This window comes from Nothoprocta perdicaria, unplaced genomic scaffold, assembly GCF_003342845.1.
Source record: "Nothoprocta perdicaria isolate Ctin4 unplaced genomic scaffold, notPer1 scaffold_229, whole genome shotgun sequence".
Taxonomy (NCBI): Eukaryota; Metazoa; Chordata; class Aves; order Tinamiformes; family Tinamidae; genus Nothoprocta; species Nothoprocta perdicaria.
The window spans coordinates 805481-832001 of NW_020455454.1; the positions used below are offsets into that span (position 1 = coordinate 805481).

The window sequence follows — 26521 nt, forward strand, 5'->3', positions numbered from 1 at the left end:
CCTATTCTTTTCTTTCTAACTGATGGTACAACATCGCCTCACAAATTTGTCTCCAGAATTGTAATCTAATATCTTATTAGACTTCGGCTTTATCCAATAACTTCCATTTGTGTCAGCTTTCACATCATCTTCTATTTCAAGTATGCAGACAAGCACTTGAACACTGCATAATTAAAAGAAACATTCAGTTACACTTAGTATATGAACATTAGAGAGGGAAACAATTTAAGTATACTTTACTATATGCTTATATTAAATGTATTAGCAAAAATGACAAGTTGCTATATGCAATGTACAGAACAGATCTCTTCATTGCAGCCCACATCCTGTTCCACTTCTACTGAAAGACGAACATGGAAAATGCTACTCATTTTCAACTGTAACGTAAGGCTTACTCGTCTGATTTATTCCCAAATGCAGAAATGAGCAACAGGATTTTAACATCATACTCTGATGATCCATCATTGAGTGTTTGCCATTTAGTACCTGTTTTCATTGTAACCACATAGTCCTGAAATCTGTATCTTGACTAAGAGACCAATACAGTAGTGGGAGAAACCTAATGTGTTCACAGATTGCCATCATGTTAAGCAAATGATGATTTCCCACCTTCATATCAGTTAGCAAATAAGCAGGTGCATAATACAACTAAACTGTTTTCCCCTATGTTTCTATATTTCTCAACTTTTAGATGATCTAAATTATGTTTCATGCTAGCCAAAAGAAGTGAACAAAACCAAAGACCTTAAGCTTAAGTTACATATGGAAATCCCGGTATGCCTCAGTCAGCCTTCCTTTGAGCAGGTTAGACTAGACTAGACTAGACCAGACTAGGGGCTCCAGAAGTCCTTCCCAACCTGAATTACTCTATGATACTAGGCAGTAGAGCTCAAAAGTACCATCCAGCACAGACTCCTCTGGAGAGCAAATTCTATTCTACTGAGAGACTAAAGAAGTGAAAGAAAAAAAAAAAAAGTTAAAACATTTCAAGCAATCCATCATTGTAGGTCAGTAAAATCTGTCTAGTCTAATAACTTCCTTAATGAGTCTCCTATCACAGAAGCTAACCTAGCAACTAAGGCTGCAGTAAGTATGTTTATCTACAGCCAGGATTTGGCTTGAAAAGTATTAGAAATAGAAAAAAAAAAAAAAGCCTCCTTGTGGAAGGGAAAAAAGAAATTATGAAGCACATTCATTTGTTTTCACTCTATTTGTATTCACATGTTTGTGTCTCTACATATTGCTACGCTTTCTTTTCTTTACAAGCCTCATACCAGTTCTGCTGCTTTTAACAGATAGTCAAGATTTTATAAAGTTACTTAGACTTCAACAGGACTTCGTAATCACTGATTCTCTTTGATGAATCTTTCCAATTGCTTCTGTTTACTGAACCGTAGAAACAGACTTCCTTACTTGAGTTTGTATTAGGATAATGAGCCAGAGAACTGACCAGTCAGATTACCTAAGTAGCAAATGCAATATCATCATTTACGGTAGCTGCAGGATTCATTGTTCCAGTTCAATAGAACATCAAGACTTGCATTAGTTGTTAATTGTTCTTCTGATCATAAAGAATGAATGAATATATTAAAAACTAAATAGACATTCTTGGATGGAAAGAATGATTTTTCACATGTGATATTTTTCATGTGATTTTCATTACTTCCATCTAAATATATACTTGCTTTAAATACCTATGTCTCCTGAACAAAGCATTCAAAAGAGAACTACAATTAAAAAGAGGAATTACATCGATGTTATAGGTATCCTGACACCATAGAGAAGGGCCTTTTACAAACACATAAAAAGCATTTCACATACTTTTCTAAGGGTTCCCAGGATGCCCACCAAGGAGGAAGAAGCAACTGTGATTAGAAGATATATATCTAGAAATAAAACATTTTCAGTCAGAAGAGAAAAGAAAAAAAAAAAARAAGAAGAAGCTTAGAAAACCTCTAGCTACACACACTGGCATCTTGTTCTGGCTTTGAGTCTGTCGGATGGGTGCTGATCCGCAGCTGTGGGCCGTGGACTCTCTCATTTGACAGGACATGAGAAGTCCAAGATCAGAAGTCCAATATCACAGGCTTTGAGACATTTATCTTGCAGTTCCTTCCCCTGCCTTGGATTTAGGTGAAGTGCTTTGTCCCCAGTCCTGGAGCAGTACACCTGGCAAGTCTAAAATAATGAACCTGGTGACCCTGGTCTAATGATATATTTGAACAGGAAATAGGATGCTTGAACACTTCCCATGGGTGTAGGCTCTCTGTGACCTGAGTAAAATGGAGATAACCATAAGTAGACTTGTTCACCTCACAAAAATTAAATGTGGATCATCATATTGACAAATTATGAAGACGCTTTGATATCAGAGTAATAGTCATCATACCAATTGCTTAGCTAAAGTAAAGCCATGCACCTTTAAGATGCAGTGTAAAACAGCTAACTTTTTTATTCTTGACCCGCAGTTCTTAGAAAGCAACAAAAAAAATGCTTACTCAAATGTCACACATATAAAATCTTGACAAACCTCAGAAAGTAACAGCTAAGTTTTGGCTGAGAAAAAGACACCTTCCATTCCGCATTGCTTTTAGATGCACACATATTCACACAAGTGCCACATTCACAAAGAATGATCACACACAACTGCACAATGCTTAGCAGGCTACAGCTTTGACGGGTCAGGTCYGTAGGTGCAACCAGGATATACGTGACAGGGGAAGAGAACACATACGTGATTGTGTTCTGAATGACTGAGGCCTGGTAAGATTTAATCCATGGAGGAAATTTGCCATTGCCTTACATAGGACAAAATTCTACCCACATGTTATCTGCCTATTAACTAAAGAAAAACTCATCAGTGTATCATCATAGAAATTGATCTCTCTGTTACATGGCAAGAAGTTAGAGCAATGATGATATCAGTGCTCTAAGAATACTGAGTGTAATGCCAAGAGGCATTAACCTATGTTTAACTAAAGTCCTGAAAAATTAGGTAAATCTTTTCAGGAAAGGTAACATTTTATTACCTTCTACCTGCAACAAATACCTCATTTCTTACTGCCATAACTCTCCTGCTGGTACTGAAGAACAAAACCTGCATTTCTTTTACTCTTGAGTAACTCACATTGAGGTCATGTGCCTTCATGTCATCATCTGACTACATAGTTGCAATGACCAAATCCTGCAAGCCCAGCACAGAGGACTAAATGTAGTGCCTGAATCCTGCCAAGAAAGAGATGCAGCCTGTGAACAAATTATCACAGAATCACAGAATTTATGTTTTGAATTGTTGATGTTTTGATTGTTGAAATTATGTTTGGTTAAGAATACTCACAAGGGTCCAGGAAGAGGATAGCCAAGCAGGAGAAATTTTCTCRACTTCTCTGGCAGTACTAATCCTTATAACTGCCACATCATTAGTCTTTTATGAGTCATAACTTTTGTTGATTCAGTTTAGAAATGGCTGAAAATCCTAGAGCTGGTACTGTTCCATAGCATTTGAATTAATGATTGYCAAGATTGCCAAAAGCCCATCAAGTGCAATCTCATCCCAATAACCACTTTGCTTCATCCTCAGMATAATCTCTTGTGTTTTGAAAATATTTGGCCTTTAATCAAGTATGTTAAGCTGGTATTATGTCCATCCCCTCCTCTGCACATTTCTTTGCACTAAAAGAACAAGTTCAATCTATAAGCATGGGTCTCTTCATTCTCTGATTACTGATGTTTTCCTGTGGCATTCTGTACACTCAGTTTTRGTTGTACCTGCCCAGCTTTTACCACAACATAGTCCTATAGCTATGATTGTTTCTCAAAAATGTTTACTTTTCTTTATTAAAAGCAAATGTCATTAGGGCTTTTGAAATTACTAGAGATGCATGCACATCACATCACAGGAAACAGTACTGCATTCCAAGTTGAATATTTCTTAATGTGTTTGTTAACAGAACTTTGACATCTGCTTAATGCTTCCTTTACAAGAGTCTATGAGATCTCCCCTTTTGTATATCTGGTTCATCCCAACTATAAGTTTTTACATTTACAAAGAGATCATGTAGTAACTACATAACTTAAAGCTTCAGAAATAAAACCTTGCATAAAGCATTTGTTTATTATGGAAGCATATCTGCTATTTCAAAAACCTTTAATCATGTACATTGAGCTGCTGCATATACAAAAGCTATCCATCCACTGTGAAGCTACAAAGCAGTGAAGAAAAGTAATGGACTAAGAGACAGGGAGTTAATACAGAGATGTTCGCTTTTTGCCAATGCTACCAGCAAAGCACCAGTGCAATTCAGATGTTTTACTGGAGAACATTTTGGGCAGCCTAAAAAGATGCAGCAGCAATTCAAGTGTGTTTCTGAAACTTGCTTATAAAACCTGGCTCATGAACTATAAACTTTCACTTAGGATTTTTAACCCTTGGGTTGCCATATTTGTTTTCATTTTGTCAGTGCAAAGGAATCTGAAAGGGATGTCTATTAGACTTCACTCAGCCTGAGAGTTAATTACACAGTTTGGTCGACATTTGAAAATATTATGTTACCTCTAACAGCAAAATTGATAGAAGCTTGTTTCAAGCTCGCTTTACGTCATTATGGCAGATTAAATTAACTAATCATAAATTATGCTGGCTAAAATACATCTGTTATTCACTAAATCTAAGGAAGGAAAGGAAGATATTTTCTGAATAAAAAGAAATACAAAATAGAGAGTCTAAATGGGATGGCCAGCCTTCCAGTGATCCAGTTTAGAAAAAGGATAAACAATACCTGGAAAATCTCTTGTGCTCCTCAGGTGACAGAGCCTCATGAAGTTTTCTGGTGGATCCAAAAAGCCCTATTCAAGCTTAGTGAGCATGTACATTCTCAGTTCATTATAAGTCCCCTAAAAAGGAGTAGGAGTAGTTCAGCTGTTCCCAGACTCCTCRTCTATCACAGAATCACCGAATCACAGAATCACAGAATATTTAAGGTTGGAAGGGACCTCTASAGATCATCTAGTCCAACCTTCCTGCTCAAGCAGGCACACCTASAGCATGTGGCACAGGGTGGCATCCAGGCGGGTTTTGAAGACCTCCAGAGAAGGAGACTCCACARCCTCYCTGGGCAGCCTGTTCCACTGCTCTGTCACCCTCACAGGAAAGAAGTTGCTCCTCACCTGGAGACGGAACTTTCTGTGCTCCAGCTTGTGGCCGTTACCCCTTGTCCTATCRCTGGCCACCAGTGAGAAGAGCTTCTCCCCTTCCTCTCTGCATTCTCCCTTCCTGAACTTATACATATTAATCATATCCCCTCTGAGCYKTCTCTYCTCCAGAGAAAACAGGCCCAGCTCACTCAGCCTCTCTTCATACGAGAGATGTTCCATTCCCTTAATCATCCTGGTTGCCCTTCTCTGGACCCTCTCGAGAAGCTCCACGTCCCTCYTATACTGGGGAGCCCAGAACTGCACACAGTACTATCATCCCTGCTTTCTCAGTACTGAGCTTCCTTGGTCTGAACCCTTTCRCTTCATGCTTCCCTCCCATTTCATTTTCTCTGAACAACATTTCCCAGACCACTATCAATGTGCATACAGCTACAGAAAAGCAGTAGGAAGAAAATATTGGGAATTACAGGGAATCAGCAAGGGATTTTTTGCCCCACCACTGTGAGCAAGACAATTTTGAGAATAAGTCCAGCAACAAAAAAGATCTAAAAACTTACTTTGAAAATAATAATAATAAAAAAGCTTAGATCACCATCAGTCACTGTGTAACCTATTTTAAGCCCATCAGAGCCAGCATGCTGTTCTCTCATTGCTAATTAGAAATGATAGATTAATCAATTAATCTCTCTTCCTGTCCCCTAGTCTTGGTATGAGAATTTTTCAAAGGGACAAATTGTAGTTAGGTGTCCACAACTATCATTTCAGCTCTGGAAAGTAGTATCTCTGTCAACATGAACTCAGACTTCCTTTTAGACTATGAAACAACAAAAAGGAAACCATAGGAAGCTTTGGTAGGTTGGAGAGTGCATCAGATTTATAATTTGGGAATGACTATACCATCTGTGCAGTAAATATTGCTACATAATCCTCCCTGGGCTCCAAACTTCCTCACTGATAGATAAACACGCCTCCATTAAATTTGGCAGAGAGATGTCCCAAACTGATGCCCTTGATTGAAACTCATTTGCAATATTTACTGTGGAGCAGACACACCCATTATTTGGGAAAGAAGCTATAGATGCAATTTGTATTTATTTGCATTGAACAGAGACAAAGCAAAAGGATCTGTTAGCCTCACAAAATTTCAGTGACACAAAGCAAGCCAATGAAATGAGTTATCTTTTTCTCTTTTCAATAGATGTATCACTAGGCAGTGAAATAGAATTGGGGTGTACAAGGTTAACAAGGCAGCATCATGTTATGAAGCAAGCGATAAAATTGTCTTATAGTTCTTAACTCTGACCTGTTCCAGTGAAAAGCTGCCAAGCAGAATTATGTCATCCTGAACATCCCTCTCAAACTGTTCGATATATGAAGGAATCACTTCATCTTCAACCTCTCTGTGAAGGTCACATGTCTTACTGGAGCTGACAGGCATCACGGAGTCTGAAAAATCTTCGCTGACAAGATAGGCTGCTTGAAAAGAAAGTGGCAGGTTATCTTTTAGTAAATGGGATTTTAATCTCTGATTGGTACCCCTCAGTTACCATGTTTGGCCCATCAAAATTTTAGGACAATTGCTGATACCATAGGACAAGCACAAATAAGTAACAACACTTGAAAAGGCAAATTCCAATCATTACTGCCAGGAAAAGCATCCTTAAGAGCAACATTTGTGTACAGGAATAAGAAGCAAGATGTACAATTTGCTGTATAATCATTTTACAAAGTGTGCTGTGTCACAGTCACTTTACTCCCATGTAAATCTAATGCTAAAGGAATTCTAACTAGAATTCTAAAAATTACTTTGCCTTATACTTTTATGTAAGATCAGGAATAACAGAAATTCAAAGGATTTTTAGGCCACAGCAATCACTTCATCTTCTTCCCACTCATCCTGGAGGATTGAATTCCACCCCCCAGGTGTGTGCACTCAGCTCACACCAAATTAATTGGGTCCAGTTCTGCTCTAACCCACCTCATTCCACTGATTTCACCATGATGATGTGTGCAGAACTAAAGGATACRTGCTGTATAGAAATAAAATTAAATCCCATTCATAAAGACTGATTTGAAGATGACCTGTTTTATTTTTCCAATGTAACAAGATACTTCAAAATATACCTTCTTACTGACATTGGCTATAGTTCTAAATACTAGTTTGTGTCAAAAATACCACAAACACAATTCTTTTGCTTATTTCTCCATGTTATGATCACTGAGAAATGATAGCTGGTTAGCCACCTCTCACGTCATTTTGCTTGCCTCATTTTTCTATGTATAAGTGCATGTCYTTATAACTCTGCGCTTTTTCTTTCTCTTAAAGAAAATGCCCTATCTAATTATTAGCCTTTCTCTTCCTCCATTCCAAGACATGAAAGTGGTTAAACCATTTTTTTTCTCATTCCCCTTTGAAGTCTTTCTTTCTCTAATGAAGACCAGAAAAGGAAAGATAAAACTAAGGCTATTAAAATCTTCAGTTTTGTGCACTGCTCATTGTTTAATGACTTTAATTGTTGAGCCTCTTGAGTACTTAAATCACCTCTGTGCCACCAACACACAGGAAGTAGTTTTTTATTTAATTACAACAGGATACAAATTCAAAATCATGTTGGGGGAAGCGTACAACAGATATAAACAACCCAAACAATTACCTTAGGGTACGCAAAACCTCTGCATGTAGCATCTTACAAGCCTAATGAAAAGTGATTTGACCTACAACTATTAACTGCCGAAACAAAACGATATTTACATTTAAATTTACTATAACATGAAGGGTTTGGCTAGGAGAGAGAAAATCCAGGAAGTGCTGGAAAAGAAAACATTGCCAACAGCAGAGGATGCTGCATTGCTTGTTCCYTTCCGTACTGTACACAACAGTCCATATGCTTAACTGGTATAAATCAGTTGCTTTACCGCTTTAACAGGAGCAATGCAAGTTTACATCTCTAGAGCACAGTACATTCCTATCTCAAATCTTCTGGTTACAGATAAATTTATATATTAAAAAAAGAATAAAAGTCTTCAGTATGTAAAGGCAGCCTTGCAGTGGTTCATCAAAACATCCTTTTTCTTTTTGAGTTTGTTTCTTTTGTGGGGAGTTACACTTAATGAATCTCATTTTGGTGGAAGACACTGGACTTATTAACATGAGCAAGAAGAGAAAAGTTTTCCAAAATCTTCTCAGGAGAAGTAACTGTTGAAAATATCCAGATAAACTATGATTCAGATTTAGAACAGATTTGATAAAACATTCATTGAAAACACAATCATAAAAACTGCTCATTAGACCAAGTTAGAGACAAAAGGAGAACTGGACTTTTCAGCTAATTGGTTTGCTCAGTGCTGGGTTTCCAAAAAACTTTTGACACACRGTCACCACCAGTTTGCTCTTTGGTGAATCAACACGTGGGCTAGAGACCTGAGTCATGATCTCATATRTAAGCTTGACCATAGTAAAGCCTCACCCTCTTTGCTGTCCAGAGATAGCCACAATGGTAGAACTGCTACTGCTTTATAAACACTACAGGAATTGGCTGAGAATTTACAMGGAAATTAATGACTAGATTGATCAATTGGTTAAAAACTGGCTTCTGCAACATGGTAACATATGCTGAAGTTTTAATTGCCTTGACAGTAGTTAAGAGTACAAATGCACTTATACACAAATACACTTCACTGTACTTAATAGTGTATATTGTACTTTCCATGCAATTTAAATAATTTGTTCTGCATACGATCCAAATATGATCACCAGGTCATACTGGCAGATGTTGTGCTGTAATTAAAATGTGTTCTCCAGTACTTGTTTAGATAATTTTGTAAGTGCAGCAGGCAATAGACAGGTCAGGACGGAAATTCAGCTTGCTCACAAGTGGGCTATTGAGACATCAGAGACCTCCCTCAAMTTGTGGTGTGCTTGGGCAATAGTAGCCTTTGAGTCACAGCCATGATTCAGGGAGTAACAAAACCCTGCCAGAGCAAAGTATTAGTCTCAGACAGAGTTTTGGCTCAGCTATTCCCACTGCTGAAGGGTTTCCCAAGTTCCTGGTGCCTGGAGCACCAGCACCTGGATGAGCAGGGCCAGCATGGCTGCCGGGGCTCGCTGAGCACCAGCAGAGCCCAAGCACAGCAAGCAGCAGTGGATTAACTGACAAACAAACAAACAAACAAATAAAATAGACTTACTTTATTCCCACATATGTTCATCAAATAGCAAAGGCTTGTCTATGAGGATGATAAGAATTTAAAAGCTAGGTCCACTGCCAGACTAGACCTCGGCACACCTCTGAATATTTAAAGTGATTCTAAATCCATGCAGAAAATGCCAATTTCCTGCATGGTTCTAGAAGACTGTTTACACGTTGCAGCTAGCAGTATAACACACAGCATGCATAAGTTGAAAACAAATAAAATACTGCAAAACATTTTGCTTTAATTCTTTGATTGATGATAATATAACAGAGAACATTTTTCTGCAGCATGATGTGATTTTAGACATGTGCAGGTCACAATCTAAAATTGTCTAATGGGTCCTCTCTCTGGGTAGAATGGGGACAGCCTACATCTTCCTCTGAAAAACAGGGTTGCTTTTTAGGTTGTTTATGATATGATCTAACATATACCACAGGCATGACCAACAGGTTTTTTAGTCACAATATGCTTTAAAACCTGTGATGATATGAATTCTGAGCTCTATTCTTTCCTTTGGGGATGATCTATTAATTAGGACTGTATAACTACGTGATTTTTCAGTTCAGTGGTCAAATAAAACAGGAGCAGTTCTGCAAGGAATGGAACCAAATGAACCCCACTTTTCTATAGATTTTGTGATGTCTAATAAGGGTCAAGTTCCCTTATCAGCTTTTCCCTCAGTGGAGACATTAATAATGCTTGTCTGCTCTGTTCAGCTGCCCAGTTCCATAGTACTGGTATGGAAGGTGTACCTGACAATTTTTGCTCATTGTTAAAAAAGGGAAATTTGGATGGATATAACAGGCTAAAAATTTTAGAGGAAGAATTCACAGACTGTCAGAAATATATGCAGCTAGATACACACAGAGACAGATGGAGACAAGCCTCACTTCCTTAAGAAAMCCCCCAGCTTAATAATCTGTTCAAGTCTTTATCCACTCAAACCAAAAAGAACATCAGTAACAAATTCACCTAGGACAGAAGGCAACATTCATCCTTGTCTTTTATTCTGATACTCATTGTGGCACTTTTAGCCAAAAAAAAAAAAAAAAGCACTGAGGCACTACTCAAAGTACATGACAATAGTTGCTACCGTTCCGATACTGCCCTCATGATTATGTACAAGGGCTGTGATTCTCACATGGAGTACAACATACTCATGTTAATAAAGTTTCTTGCCCTTGAATTCTGGATTTGAACTAAGTTAGTGAGTCGGCAGCTTCTGTTCTGGGCTTTGTAGCTGGTTCTGTGCACAGTTCTTGTCTGCTCAAGAGGCTCAGCAACTGCACTGTATGGTTTATAGTCTTCAAACCACATTGCAAAATTCAAATGTCTTCAGTCAGAAGACAGTTTTGTCTTCCCCTGTCCCATTCCCCAAGTAGTCAAATTGTATTAAGAACATTTTCAAATGTTCAAAAGTATCTGACCAGCTTTATTTATAAATATTTGAGGACACTACTGAAATCTTACTTTTTTTCCAAATCAGCTATTTGCTGACAGGATTTAATCCTGAGTATGTGCTCATCTTAATAATATTCATTACTATCATTTGTTATCCAGAGCATTAGAATACCCAACCAAGGTAGCGATCAGCCACAACTGGATGGGGGGGACTTCTCCTTTACTCCCCACCCCTCTACAAAGTTCCCCTGGCAGTGGGCAAGTGTCAGTGCAGCTCAGCTCACCTACCTTGGACCATGRGAAAAACAATGGTCAGGTCCACGTCAGTTGTATGAGATCCTTCTACAGTCAAAGGAAAGAAGAACCACTTCCACCAAATAATTTGTATTACTAGTCTAAGAAGCGTCCAGGTGAGGGGAGATGAACTCCTGTCCACAGGTGCTTCTCTCTCTCTCTCTCTTNCTCTTCTTTTTTTTTTTTTTTTTTTTTTTTAATAGCGAGCTCTAGCAGCTAATTTGCAGAAAGTTCACGTAAAGAGGAGAGTGTCCCACCCTGCCTCCCCGCTTTACCAAATGACAACATGGTATTTTCCTTAATGGAATGGTAGTATTTTAAGCTATTGAGGACCATGAATTGCTACAAATGTTGGTAGAGGGGGACAACATAAATACTGCAGACAGAGACCACATGCCAATATTTTCAATATAAACAATGTTGACTTCACCACAGCCAAGCATGTTTTTACTTTAATCTATGTTGTTATAGGGTAAAAGCAACAATCAACCTGCAGGACTGCTTTGATCTTTTTAAGTAATGCAGAGCTTCCCATTAGCACGCAAAAAAAGAGATGGCTTGCCAACAATTTGTTGGAGATTCTTTGCTTAAAATATCTGCATGAATTTAGCTATGGGGGTTGTACTTTCTTTCCCTTTTAGAGGGAATTTAAAGTCTTAGGATTTAGAGAGCATTTCAAGTAACACAAAATGGGTTTCAAAGATATTGTTGATATGCCTAGTGCCAGTTGAAGGGATTTTGCAAGCCTTGGCAAAGAAAAGCATTTGTCTCTTCTAGGAAAAAGTTGCTCACAAGTTCAATGATCGTAAAACATGTTGCAGCTCCTTGGGTGACAGTGCCATAGGCAACTGCCTTGTCTGTCTTTCTCACAAAACAGTCCCTGGATATAACTACTACGCAACAGCAAACCCCACACAGATACAAAAGAACAAAAAATACATTTACACAAAAGACTTTTGCTGAAAAAAGATGTGCATGTGTGTGGAAACAAGACTCAAAAAGACACAAGGCTAGCTCACTGAGTTTAAGGCTTATTCTTATGTAACTTCATCTGAAATAAAGTGGAGGAAAGAGGCAACACGTACAGGCTGCAAGGGTAATGCTCTTGTGTACCAACTGTATGTTAAGGAAAGACTGTGAAAATAAGGAAAGCCAAAGGCTGTAAGCTTGGAGTAACCTGTTCTCCTGCACTTTGTTGTTTTCACCGTAGGTGGAACATCAGCTTGGTATTTCTAACAAAGCCACAGAAAACATTTTCTTTCTGACCTGATACAATGTAAATCTTCATGCAGATAACCTCAAGCGGTATATCAGGTGGTCACTGAATATGACAAATGGCTCACTCATAAATGAGCTTAAATACGGATTTAAGTTTCTAACTTTGAGCACATAAGCAAGAACTTTTCCATTCTACATTCATTTGGATGGAATTAATGAATGGTGAAGCAACCCAAAGAAAACATGCCACTTAAGTTCCACTTAAAACCACATAAACATGAATCAAAATGAAAACATTTGGGGAAAGATCTTGCAGGCTCACTTTAAAGACAACATCCCGTTTGCTTTTCAGTTCAAGGATATAGATAAGCTTCTGCCCTCTGCTCAGGCTCAATAGAGACTTTTTTTTTCTTTATGCAGCATTATTATATTATTTACCTTGGGAGTTTGCCATCTTGCTTTCTTCATCCAAAAGCTTCATCAGTTTACCATACAGGATTTGTTCAGTAAATTCCACAGGATCTTTAAAAAGAGTGGAAAATCCATTTTTTTCCTTAGTAATATTTCAGGAAATGTTACTTCATATTATAAATAAAGGTATATACATTCAGAAATTAATAAATACTTTGACCTTGAAAATTAGTTTAAAGAATTGATCATTGCAAATTGAGTGTAATTTTCTTTTCAGTTWTGGAAAGTAATTTAATATCAAAAATGTATGAGTGCACACTTTTGAAGGATGTGCAATATTATATCCTGATTTGGACTAAAACCAATTTTGTAATTCTGTTAATAATCTTTTTTAAATTATTATTTATTTTCAAATGATAGCTGAATTCTATTTGAATTCTTAAAAACTTTTTTTCTCTAATACGATTTTGAATCTTAGAAATTTTACCTAGCTGTCCATGATAACAGATTATATAGCATGTGTAACCATTACAGTACCCCTTAATTTTTGTTCTGTAGCTAGTCATTTGCTAATAATATCTACAGATACAGAAAGAGAGCAAAGCTCACACACATCTTTTTTTTTTTTTTTTTTTTTTTTTTTTTTAAATGAGACGTAAAAACGCCCCTGGAGTCTGTACTCAAGAAGGATCACCCATAGAGACTTGTCCTCTCTCCAGGCGTCCCATACCCTGGCTCCTCTAAGTCTGTTGTGAAAACCAGCAAGTTAAAGAGACAAAGTGTATGAAAAAGGGATCAATTGTGAGCAATGACTTTGGATGCCCCCTTTTAAGTGTTTGATTTTTCAAAGGTTTACCATAAAATTACAGTGACAAATTTTCAGTCTAATGGGGTATTCAAAAATTGAGTCCTCTGCAAAACTCTACTCTTCTCAAAGCACAGTTCAGTACCTTTTACAATTCTTTTAGCATGTAAAATTGAAACATTGCCTTGGGGAAAGAAAGGCAAATCAATAATTGGGGTATTGTGAGGTGTTGTTTTTTCTCAAAATATTATCAATTCAGATGAATTTTCATAACAAATTTAATTTCTCAAATATAGAAAAGATATTTGATAATATCTTCATTTTCTCAAAATAATCTCATATGATGAACACTTAAGTAATATTTTAAAGTAATATTTAAAGCAATAAAGTAATAGTTAAATAATAATATTTAAATAATAATAAAGTAATAAAGTAATATTTAAGTATACTTAAAATTGTTTGATGCAGTTAGTGACTGAGGATTTGCTTTTCTTTAGCTATTCTCTTTGGGTTTGACTTGGTTGAGAACTAAGAGGAGTGTAAGTTTAAAGCGTGCATTAAAGTACCTTGTTCTGCTTTGTCTCTTATTAGTAGCTGACTGCTAGAAGGAAAGAGGAGGTAAATGTGTATGGTATCCCGTAAGAGGATGACCGTTGGTTCTGACTTTCCTTTTAAATATGTCTCTTACATACTTATAAACACCTCAAGGAAAGGAAATCAGTCATTGAATATGGTTATGACTACATGTGACAACTGGTTGTGGAGATGTGTGGTATCAAATCAAGCAAGAGAAAGAATCACAGGAACTCAAGGCCAAAAGTTGACATACTACTCACATACTATATTCCCCTGCTGAGTTATGCTAAAGAACTTAGGAGRAGACCATGGAGAACCCCACATATACAGATATGTAAAAAGTATCACAGGCAAAAGACAAAATTCCCCCTTAAATATTTAAATATGAAAGGACTTTAGAAAATTTTAGTAGTACTCCATTACATTACTGAAGAACAATAATGTTTTTATGCCTATTTGATTCAATAGTGCATAGTACATGATAAAGCAAAGCAAAATTCACCTAAAATCGCCATGTCTGTCTTTAGTCTTGCCTTCAGTCCACAAACCAAAAGGCCCTAAGACAAGGGTGAAGAACTGAAAATGACAAAATGTACATAGAAGAGGAGGAAAGAACAGAGGTCCTTGCTTCAGAAAATGCCATAGATTCAGACAAATAGCCTGAGGTGGCCGCCATTGCCAACAGGCTTTAAATAAATCAACAGACATTGCCCTGCAATGCTTCTGCCAGGGCAGAAAAAGGAGAAATGCCCAAGGACAGTCATATCACCATGGCTCTCTTGGACAGTCTGGCCTGATACGAGAGAACATTTTCTCCTGACAAAGACTTTACTTCCACACATTTTGCATGTCACCACTGGATCTGTGCRTGTATTTAAGTGCGCAGACAATGAAGAAACCTAATTCACTTCTCTCTTTCTGTATATGAGGCAGATCATGACTCAGGAAGCCAATTTATTAGAAGATGAACCAAAACATTACCAACAGAAAGAAAGTCTTTCATGTAAAAACTTAGGGCCAAAAAYTGAATTCTGTTTCCAAGAAATCACAGTGTTGTTCCATACAAGGCACAGGAAAATGAAGGGTGTTAGAGGCAATTTGCCTAGGAAACCTAAAAGAATCTTGTCTTTTTTTTTTTTTTTATATTCCRAGAAAAAGAGAGTCAAGACATTGGTGTGCGTTATAGTCTGCTTTTCTCTTAGTTCAATATGATTTTTCCTCAGAAATTCAAATCGTTATGATTAGCTACACAAACTAAAATGTAATGTACTTCACAAGCCATGGCCTATTTTGAGATCCAGCACAGTAGGCAAATTTTCCAGTCTATCTAAACTTCAGATTTGACTACTACTGTGTGTGTCCAGATAGGTACTGCTAAAAAAAGAAAAAGGGAAGGACTAGAAAGGTAACACAAGAGAATAGTGTCTTGCGTGCTATCAGGTTGTTAGCACTGAACAGCAGGAGCTGGGCCAAAGCACTCAATGCATAGCTAAGCACTTCATTGCCATGATGATGWTCTTTCTTAAGTCCATGCAAATTCAGGCAAGCCCGTTCGCACCCTTTTTTATCTAAAAGCCACAACAGCAAAGCAGGATTTCTTCTGTTCACAGGGAAAGACAATACTTCCCAGTTAATCTCTCTCATACCTATGCATAACTTCTGTTCTCCTAGTAGTGCAGAGTCACACCCTCCCAGCTCCTTGCTATCCGGAGCTTAGGTACCACCTGCAGACAACAAAGTTAAGCTTTTCGGACAAAATGTCAAAAATAAAACAAGAACTACAACCTTATGTGCTGGGAACACTTACATACTTTAGGATTTCTCTTCTCTTAGGCAAACATAGTTCAGCCCAAAAATAACTTCCTCTTGAACGACGACTTTGGGGTTGAAAAAAGAAAATTCAGCTTAGTACCCAGTTCTGGACTGACTACATTAATTAAAGAGAATGTGGTGCAGACAATTTTCTTGGAGAGTGCTTCATTCTATTGCTATAATAGCTAAGTGAATACCGCACAATCTCACTTTCACTTGTCCATTAACTCTCTGTCCTTGATCAAAGACTGTTTATACTGCCCATCATGTTCATAGTGGGTAAGGTTTATAATTTAAATTGTAAACCTCAATATTTAAATGGAACTGCATATGTGATCTTTGTCACCTCATTTTCATGAATGGAAAAGAATATTCTGACACCAAAATTACATACTTAATTCTGTCTCACCTTCTTCACTGACCTCCATCCCACACTGCCTTGGGTTTATTTCCTCATCCATCAACGGGTCAAAGTAATTTCTGCTGTATTCATTTCCTGTGGAAAGCACATGAAGTAAGGGTCAGCGATTATTAGAAGCACATGAACCAAAATGTTAATTTTGAAATCGACACCAGCAAGCAAAGGGGCATTTTTGCTACTTTATAAGCTTAATTTTTTAACAAGTCCTCTAAACCCACTAGTACCGCAATTATCATCTTGTAAAAGGTCAGAAAAGGTAATTCTGGAAACAAGTGCACTTTATGTTACTTTGCTCAGAAACTAATGAGAAAAATACTCAAATTTAGATAATGAAATGATARGAAACATTAAAAAAAACCCAGCATCTCAAACTTAAGTCAAATTATTCTTGAAACACATTTTACGAGTGAATTTACCCATGCTGCAGGGAAATTTGTGTTTCACAGCTGACCCTTTCAATTTCAACAGTTTTAAATTTCACCACTGAGGTTTCAACGTCTGGTGCATCTTTAATACTGTATTCAACCAGAAAAGTGTTTAATTACAGAGGAGATACTAGAATACTGCCTCATTAATCTGAACAGCAATTATATTCAGTTGGGCTAGGTAACTAATCTAAGATTTTGATGGGAGAAAAACACTCATTTTAGCACTTTCCATTTCAATAGCTAGGTTTATCTGCCTTCAAAAACTAATCAAGTTTACCCAAAAAAGTCATTTGTTAGACTTATCATGGAATAATGCAGCATCTAACTGCCTAGAGAATCTTCCCATTACATCAGTGAGAATTGTTTCATCAGGCAGAAGGGAGACCTTTCACTCAAAAATGCTAATCTCCATTTAATTCATCCTTAGAYATATCAGGTTTGCAAACAAAGTCAATTATTACTAATCTGAGAAAAAAAGKAAAATGATTAAGTCCAAACCAATTTTTTAAATTGTGTAAATAGATACAGACCTATATCCTGGAAAATACCTGAGAGCTAAATATAGGAGTGGGTTAAGTCATCCAAGATACACTACAGTAGTCTACAGTATATTTGTTTTAGGATCAAAAATAATCCAAGCAGCAGCTCCTTTTCAGAGACTAAATGAAACTTTGATATGAAACTAGGTTTAATTTATATTTCTGGACTGGCACATTTTGACTGTCAGTCTCTGTTCCTTCAATGTAGTAAGTACAAGAACTGAAAATTTGCTTTACCTTGAGGTCTCAATAAAGAAAAAATAAATGAGTTTCATTTTTGTTACTTTATCTGTCAACAACTACTAGGCTGGTATGAATCTTGGCAGTATGTAATCAAAGTCTTATGTACTGCAATAACAGAGCCATTCTACTCTATTCACTGTAATTGTTTTTCTCTAGCACAAAGCACTGTAATGTTATATGAACACCCCTTCACGTGTTGGTAGAATAATTCACCCATGTGCTAAAAAAGAAAATGATGATGCATCTCTTTATTCAATTACTTTCTAGCTATGAATGTAAATTTCTGAGAAATACACATTGCAGCTACGGAAGCAAAATTTGGCTAGCAAACAGACTTTTTTTTGCTATGTCTTTATATCACAGTAGCTTTTACTGAATTTTAATACCATGTGTTTGTTATCCTATCATTTGGTATTGAACAGACAGACAGTAGATTTCTAAAGAACTCTTCTGGACAAAATAATTGGCATTTAAGAGGAAGTGTCATGTTAGATTTGAGTTTATGAAGCATGGACTCTAAAAAGTGATAAACAGCTAAGTGCTGTTAAACTACTTGTTCTTTTTTTTTTTTTAACATCTTTCAGAAGTGTATTTATTTGAGTTATTTTGTTCAAGGCTCTGGCCCTGTCAAGACCAAAAACAATTAGAAACACAAAGCTTACAAAGTATAAAGAATGACCAGGGTTGATTTCTCTAAAACAAAAAAGCAACATATACACTTTAAAGACTGTATAAGCGCAATAAGTGAGAATGCTGACATTAACTCATTATGATGCTTCTTAAAGATAAAAAAAAAACTATTTTAAACTCAGGGTTCCCCAGAAGACTTGCAGAGTCTTTCTAAGGGGTAGGTATCATTGCCAACCTTAAATTATTAGCTTTGTCCCCCCTCCTCTCCATCACCTCCCCAATTGCAGGCAAGTATGCTTACTTTGCAAACTGAACCATAAATTCCAGTTGTGCCCAGGTCTTGGCTTTGGGCAGGCCTTCGAGTGTGAAGGAGTGGKGGCTATTTTAGTTTTAAAATGCAGATTTACCAATTTTAGTCAACATAAAATGCTGCCAAAGGCATTTTGCTAATAATATTTTGCAAGCATGTGAATGGATTACTAATCATTTCACATTTGCTTTTGGAAATATTTGAAAGTGTAGAACATRTAAATTAACAGTCCACTGAGGAATTTACATCGCTATGCTTCATGGTAAAAACACAGTAAACGTTAATACAGTGCTTGCTTGCAGGGATTTTCAAYAGCAGTGCATAACTTAGTACTTTCAGACCTCAAGTTAACTTGGAATACTTTCCCTGGTGAAGAGCAGGCCAGTTCAGACACACAGGTTTTTCCTTTGATCTGTTCAAAGATTTGACCAAACCCAATAATTCAATCTGAAACACTGCTCACCCCTCAGTATTGTATTATTTCATGTGGAAAACACAATAGATAGTTCAATAACATCAGAATTCAAGCACAAAAAAGAACATAAAATAATTGCAAGTTCAAATAAAAATGGCAAGAAGGGTGTTGGCACAACAGTGATCAGGTGGGAATTTATGCAGTTTTAATTAAAGTAAGAGGAGTTGCTAATAAAATTAGCATAATCCTTGGATGCAGCCCATGGGACTACACACATTACTGAGACTGGATAAAACTCTAAGATGGCTTTTAAGATAAGATGTCTGCAGTCAATTATGCAGTCTATGTCCTGAGAGTACCACAGAAATRGCACAACAAGGCCCCTTTTCTACAAGGTTTTCTACTCCATAAAGAAATCAGATAGTTTGCATCGGTATCATATCATAAGTACAGCTAGGAATTTTGATGACATTGAGGGAATTATTCCGTTGTCCTTCATACAATGCCATTGATCTAGGTGTTGAGTTTAATGAAAGAATCATGAAAAACAAAGCTGCACAAGAGAAAAACAAAACTCTCAAACACCTGCATGGAAAAAAAAAACTCCACTGGATTTGTCCAGCATCTCCTGACTGATATAAAAAGTAAGGAATTATTAATAACCAGGTGACTGGTGACTAAAAATTTAGAATAATACTCCTTGRCAATGGTTTTCAGAGTGATTTAGGGTCTTGAGAAAAGTGAAAAATTCAGACATTAGCAAGCTTTCACTATGCAAAAAGATGCAGATAATGTTGTGAGCTGACTTGCCTCACTGATCAGTAGTTATCCTGTTTCAGGTAACAGTAGGTTCAGCAGATGTATCTATCCACAACTCAGAAGGACACTACCACACTTCTTCATAGGACAACTCATAAAGTCTTTTGCATAAAATAGAATAAGGCACAGGGATCTTGGAAAAGATCCCTCTCAGACTGAGATAGAAGAGTTTTGACCCAAAGCACTTTTGAAACATAATGAAAGAGCTGGGAGTGGAAAAGCAGTCTGCTTTTCCATGCAGGTGTCTTACAGAATTGATTTCAGGACCAGTTCTTGTTTGTGGATATCATGATAAATCTTCACTGTCCATTCTACAGAACTTATTTTCCAAGTGATATTTCCCTTTTTACTTTGCAGATATTGTTCTTTTGGTTAGGCCAAATATAACAATCCATGTTTGCAGATTTCTCAGTATCTGCATTAGAAGAATATGTAAACTCTTCAGCTTGAGCCAAAGTAACCCTGGGGTCAGACCTGAATTCCCTTTAAGAGGACTGTTTATCTTAGCTAGGCCACCAGCAAATAACGTTTGAGATCAGAAGAAAGGGGAGAGAGGGACCCTACCTCCCACACTTCTAATTGCTTWCTTATTCAYCCCTTCTCAAGATACTCTGCATCTTGAGAAGGGCACACTCATTCACCCATTTCCTCAGTTCAGTTTCTACATCTATGGAAAAYAGTCTGGGAGTTTCATAGAATCATAGAATGCTTAAGGCTGGAAGGGACCTCARAGGTCATCGAGTCCAACCCCCCTGCTCACGCAGGGTCACCTAGAGCACATGGCACAGGGCTGCATCCAAGCGGGTTTTAAAGATCTCCAAAGAAGGAGACTCCACAACCTCTCTGGGCAGCCTGTGCCAGGGCTCTGTCACTCTCACTGTCAAAAAGTGTTTCCTTAAGTTCCTGTGGAACTTTTGGTGCCTCAGCTTGTGGCCGTTTCCTCTAGCCCTATCTCTGTCCACCACTGAAAAGAGGCCGGTCCCTCCTCCTCACTGCCTCCCTTGAGGTATTTATAGACACTGATCAGGTCCCCCCTCAGCCTTCTCTTCTCCAGGCTGAACAGGCCCAGCTCCCTCAGCCTTAGAAGTTTGAAAGTTTGAAACTTTGACAAGAAAACACATCACAAGAATTTCACAAGAAAGTTTTATATTGCTAAACTTACATCGAAATGTTAARGAGTTGCTAAAAATGAACCCTGAGTTTTGAAGAATTCTATGAATTGACATATAATCTCCAAAGCAAGAGTAATTCTCAGTTCTCATTTTTCAAGAAAAAAAAAAGGAATTATTCTGAGCTAACCTGAAATTATTTTTTTGTTTCATGTTTAATTTTAGATTCAGAACCAAGATATCAATTATGCTTACCTCAGCTAGTATCCTTAACAAATGCCATTACTTAAATTTATAGAGGCTGATCTATGTTATATCTAGAAGTTAAAACAAGACATATTATTATTATTTTACATTTAGATCTAATATCATCATTTGTATTTTAAATATAGTATATTATCTATATTATTTAAGATGTAGATCTAAAATGGGATTCCTTAGAACCATGAAGTTATTCCAGATTATCACCAAATATATCAGGGGATGCAATGTTTTACATAGAACTTCAAATTTTAATGAGTTCCAGGAAGAATTCAATGAAAAATTATGCTTTAATGGCATCCTCAAACCGAAGAACATTAAGCAAGTGACTGGACAGTAGATTATATCTTGAAAACACAGCTTGTTAAATTCTATCACCACCATGTGACTTTTCAGTTTTTAAAAAGTTTTAAAGATATCACATGTCATTTTCCTTATCTCCAATGGAGACCATAGGTAATGAGTAAACCACATAACTATGTCTTATGTTTATATTATAAGCCTTGAGCAAACTCACTTGCCCGTTTTGACAGAACGTTGGCGAGGAGACGGGCTGCGAGATGAAGCAGCACATCCTGCTCTGCGCTTGCAAAATGCTCTGCTACGATCTCCACAGCCACCATTTCTTTCCCCACTCAGTTGCTGGAAGACTGCCTAAATTTACTGCTCCTTATGCAAAGGTACAGCACATTTCCATGTTGTGCTTTTCCTTTTTTTGTTGCCTTTTATTCTTTTTTTTTTYCCTTTCTTTTTCCCTGCAGGCAACAGAGGGCACTGTGCCAAGGGACGCCAGCTTAAGACCTGCTGCTTTTTCTGGTGAAATGCTGTTGGTTGAAGACATGAGAAAAGATTTACTGATGATGGAGTTCATTTAGGAGCACTATTAGATAATGTGACATATGTCAACGGGGCAAACGGATACTGAGTACTAACAGAGTGACTAGTTTGCTTGATCGCACCTAAGACTACTGAAAGAACCCGCAGGAAAAAAGAACAGTAAGAATTTTAAGACTCAAACAACTCTTCTGAGCAGCACAGTATTCTTAAGAGAATAAATTAGTCTTAAAAATATATATTCAGTAACCTTATGAAAGAGTATTTCCCAATTATAAAAATGAATCTGTTCCTCACAATGCTTCTCCCTATACCTTTCACAAATTCAATTTTAACATATTACTTCGATGAGTGGCAATGAATCCCTGTTGTTGAAATTGCATGCAATGGATCACGTTTTACACACTACATTACACCTTGTGCCGTTCTGCTGATTTCAATTGGATTACACATTCTGTAATTCAACGCAAAATTACTTCCAATGACAGCCCTTTTTATTCCTATGCATACACGGTGATCCATCATTGCCTGCACACTAGGTCTGGCATTTCCATTTCAAGTCCCTGTTGGAATCAGAAAGCATGGAACCACATACACAGAACTTGAATTATTAGATATAAACTTTGTCACTATTTAAGAAATAAAAAAAGGGTACAGTTCTGATTCATATTTCTGGTTCCATCCTTTATGCAAATTATTTTGTCCAACATAAATAGCCAGTGTGACGCCCTCCCATTTTATTCACATGCAGCATAAAAGTGAGTATCAGGCAGTTGCCTCTCTTTCATCTGCCCTTACCATCTCTCCAGTAGTATCTAATATATGAATGAAACCAGATTCTGTTCAAAAAGCTCCAGCCTCCAGTCCTCTGTAAACAGACTGATTTTGATTACMGATCGAATATGCCACATGGCAGCGATATCAAGGTTCTTGCCYGATCCTGCAAGTAGGCATAAAATGGCCTATTTTGCCCTGCCTTAGTCAAACTACCTTTGGCAGCAACCCTTCCTGAACAAAAGGCTTCCCTTTACTTTGTTTTTTTGATAAGGAGCAGAACCATTCTATTTTACAGAGGGATTTTCCCTGTAGGATGTATGCAGTGCCATGGTAGCCCAGCTCTGCAGCGAGGAGGAGGTGGCACAGCAGAATGCCAGACAGAGACAATAATTTGCTCCCAGAAGCAGTATAGCCATGTTAATGCCATGCCGTACCCGGGCTAATTAGAACAGTTTTAGGTCTTCAGTCAAAAGAGCTTTCTCTGCCTCATTTTTGTTTTTTTAAACATTGTTAATCTCTGTGGGCAAATTTATTGGAGCATGATATGAGATGTTAACAGTGCCTGTTGCAGATAAAATGGTAGAATTAATTAGTGCTTTTGATTTTAGGAGATAATCTAGTTTTGAGAAAAGATTTGTGTATTGGGGATGATAGTAAAAAATGAAAGCTCCTTGTCATCTGGAGACAATTTTAACTTGAATTATCAACATTTAGGGTCAGACTGCCTCTAGCCTTTGTACAAGTGTGCAGGATACCAGGGAACACAATTAGCCTTCCTTTCATCTCCTATGCAAAAGCTGCAGAGTATCACAGTCTCTGGAGGGTTCTACAAAACCACCTCTAAAGAGGCCAGGCGCAAGGTGAATCACATAATGAGAGGATGCTTGGATAGCCTCATCCTTGGATTCTGCCTTGCCTGCACTGCCTGTACCTCAGAAAGATCACATCCTAATTTGTTCTGACACATATTSCCTCTGCATGCTTGGGCTGGTAATTTACCTGTCTTGTAAAAATGTGAGCAGAACCATCCCACAGGATTCTCTTCAGGTTTAGGTGGACCAAATTTGTATAGTTCTATGACTGCTATGCGCCAAGCAGTAAGAACTGGTATAAACCAGCTTACACATTACCTGCTCACAATAACTGAGGACAAAACATATATAATCTCTAAAGCAGATTAACATTTGTAAGAAAACAAGCATGCAGGTACTGTTCGTGACACACATCATCCAAGTGTAAGCAACTGGCCCATATTCTGCTCTTTGCCAGCAACAGCATATTCTTGGAGATCTGGTGCTTGGGTAAGAACATTTTCCTGGAAACACTTCCCTAGGTCAAGAATTTACTGAATCAGTTTGAATAGTAAGGAACTATCCATTGAGTTGTGGGTTTAAACTTCTCATAAGAGAAAAGCTGCTCCTGGCTTACCTATAGCTCAGATAAGAGCACTAAACCCTTGGCAACTGTAAAACAATTGGATATAGGTCCCTGTCACATCATGTTTGGGTGATCTAACCCCAAACACTTTTCCCAGTGAAATCTGTTGGCAAATTTCACTTCCCCTTAGGATGGTCAACAGGAAAATTTCTAGTAGGTTCAATATTTGCTTAAGGGAAGGAAAGGGTAAGAGTTGATTGGATTTACACACAAGGAACATGAACTTCTGGGTATTTTCAGAAACCAATAAATTACATAATTTGGCAAACATGAGAAGATCATTGTGAAAGACCTTAATTTCACAAAGGATGTAAAATGGTAATGAAGGTGAGAGTCCTGTTATAACAAAAAGAAATGCCTTATCTGAAATATCATATTTCTAAAAGCAACAGTAATATCTGGGTGAAAAATGTGTATGAATTAACAACAAATTAAAAATGCTCTTCTTTCCTATTTAGAGCTGATGTTCCTCACAAGAAAATTGCGTGAGATCAGGAGTGATCAGCAAAGAATCACAAAAAGAAAATAAGGTAGAACCTGCCGCAATGAGTTAGCTGGCTGATAATCAGGAAATTAATCTGAGTAAATAGACAGCCAGTTCCCTTGGGTTGCTATGAGATTTAACAGCAGTACCCAAACTTCATCATACAAGAGCAATGATGGAGAGCATACAGCAGAAAAAGTCACTCAGTCTGTCCCTGAACTATCAGGAGTAGACCATTACATCTAGCAATGACAACAAGATTTGAAATACTGTCCATAATGTGGAATATCACTGTGTGACATCTATGTAGCTGTGAATTAAATTCTTTAAGCCCCAGATGTAGGCTACTTTCAACATCATGAAAGGCTATTTCATTCCTATATAATCTCTATGCTACATAGTCCTCTTCTGTGTAACCAAAGCCAAATTTCAGGAACAGGGCTTAAGGTGGWCCCAAACAGGGGACTGCCTATTTTCACTCCTTTCCTTAGCATGGAGGTGTGTGAGAAGGCATCTCAAAAGCAGGAAGTGCAATTGCTGCAAGAGGAGCAGGCTGTGACTCTCTTGTAAGGTGGAAGAAATGATAGCACCCTTGTAGCTATGATTTGTTGCCATTAAAGACACAGGTGATGAGTGGAAAGATAATGGGAAGGCAAAGCCATCTCTATGCCCTGTTTCAGGCTCACAGCCTGAAAATCCAGCCTGGTGTTTATATAACTCTTTGAACCTGTAATCTGCTAAACACTGTGATTAAATAATTGTGCTTAAGGTTATAACTGGTTTTAAATTATACAGTCTAACACCCAGGTCTAGAATTGATGAGCACAATTCTTCATTAAGTAACCTAAAGCAAGCCTGGGGGACTGAGAGCAAGGAGGGAGCCCACAGGTTTTGCAGGGGAGGAAACCTCAAAAGGAGGAGTAATCTGTTGGTATCTAGGGAAAAAAAAAGGGGGAGAAAAGGGAAAGTGAGCTGTGAAAGGACCCAAAAGATGTTTATTTTACACAGCCTATGCTGCTGTGCTTGACAAGCATTTCCCTTAAAGAGGCCCATCAAGAAGAAGAAAATATTTCCATTTTAACTAGCATATCAAATTTTGGGGCAAGAAGCTGTGCCTGTGTGTGCCCCCCACTCCTGGAACAACAGTATCTAGCGCTGGGTGCAAATCTCTCAAAAACCAGGCTTTTGTCTCTTGTCAACTGTGCAGCAGTTCCTGTGAGCTGCAGGCCAAAGAGAAGTGTGGCAGCATCCCACATGCTGGTGGGTGGTGGCATTTCCAACACTGCATGTATTTTTTGGGAAGGCATAACAGCCTCAGAAGCCATTTGTGCCAGATCRCAAGAGAGAGGCTGCAGCAAGAAGGGTCTCATTCCCACCAAGGACCAGAACAGCATCGCTTGCACATCACTGCAGTCATGTGCTGCCACGCTGATCTATGTGGCTGGCTTTTCCTCTTCTCTCTTTAATGAAGTATTATTACTCTTGGGAGTGGGGAAAATGAGCTTATCAGGTACCATAAGGTTTWGTTCTTTTTTTTTTTCCCCCAGGTTTCTGAACAGGCTTGAATCTGCTGGGGATTTTTTAGCAGCTGTTTATAAATTTGAACAGGCCTCTGTGACTTTCGAACAAGTCTTGACATAAGAGTTAGACTAAAAATAATCTAAAGCAAGGCTGGACTAGGATAATCTTCAGAGATCTCATCCAAACAAGACTTTCAGACTTTCCTATCATTCCACTGATATAAACGCATGGCACAAGTTTTTTGTCTTTTTTGTTTTTTTTCCCCATCCCAATGGTTGTTGCTTGTCTTAGAGTCAAAGCTGTTTGAATGACTGATCTTTTGAGTCACTGGATGAAGAGAGAGTCAAGGAAGGAGGCACCGGGATGAGAAACAAAATTTTCAGGTCTCAGTAAGCCATCTTCTCCCACTATAAAACACTTAGTTGTGT

General features: G+C 37.7%; 1 protein-coding gene across 1 annotated transcript in view; it reads right to left on the reverse strand.

Moving 5' to 3' along the window:
* Positions 1 to 26521, reverse strand: part of OFCC1 (orofacial cleft 1 candidate 1) — a 46934-nt gene that overhangs the window by 11363 nt on the left and 9050 nt on the right. Inside the window, exons 4-6 of the mRNA XM_026039343.1 lie at positions 16275 to 16361; positions 12700 to 12783; positions 6458 to 6627 (exon numbers count right to left, since the gene is read on the reverse strand). Of these exons, the coding sequence (XP_025895128.1) occupies positions 6458 to 6627; positions 12700 to 12783; positions 16275 to 16361 (341 nt within the window). The remainder of the gene's footprint in view (positions 1 to 6457; positions 6628 to 12699; positions 12784 to 16274; positions 16362 to 26521) is intronic.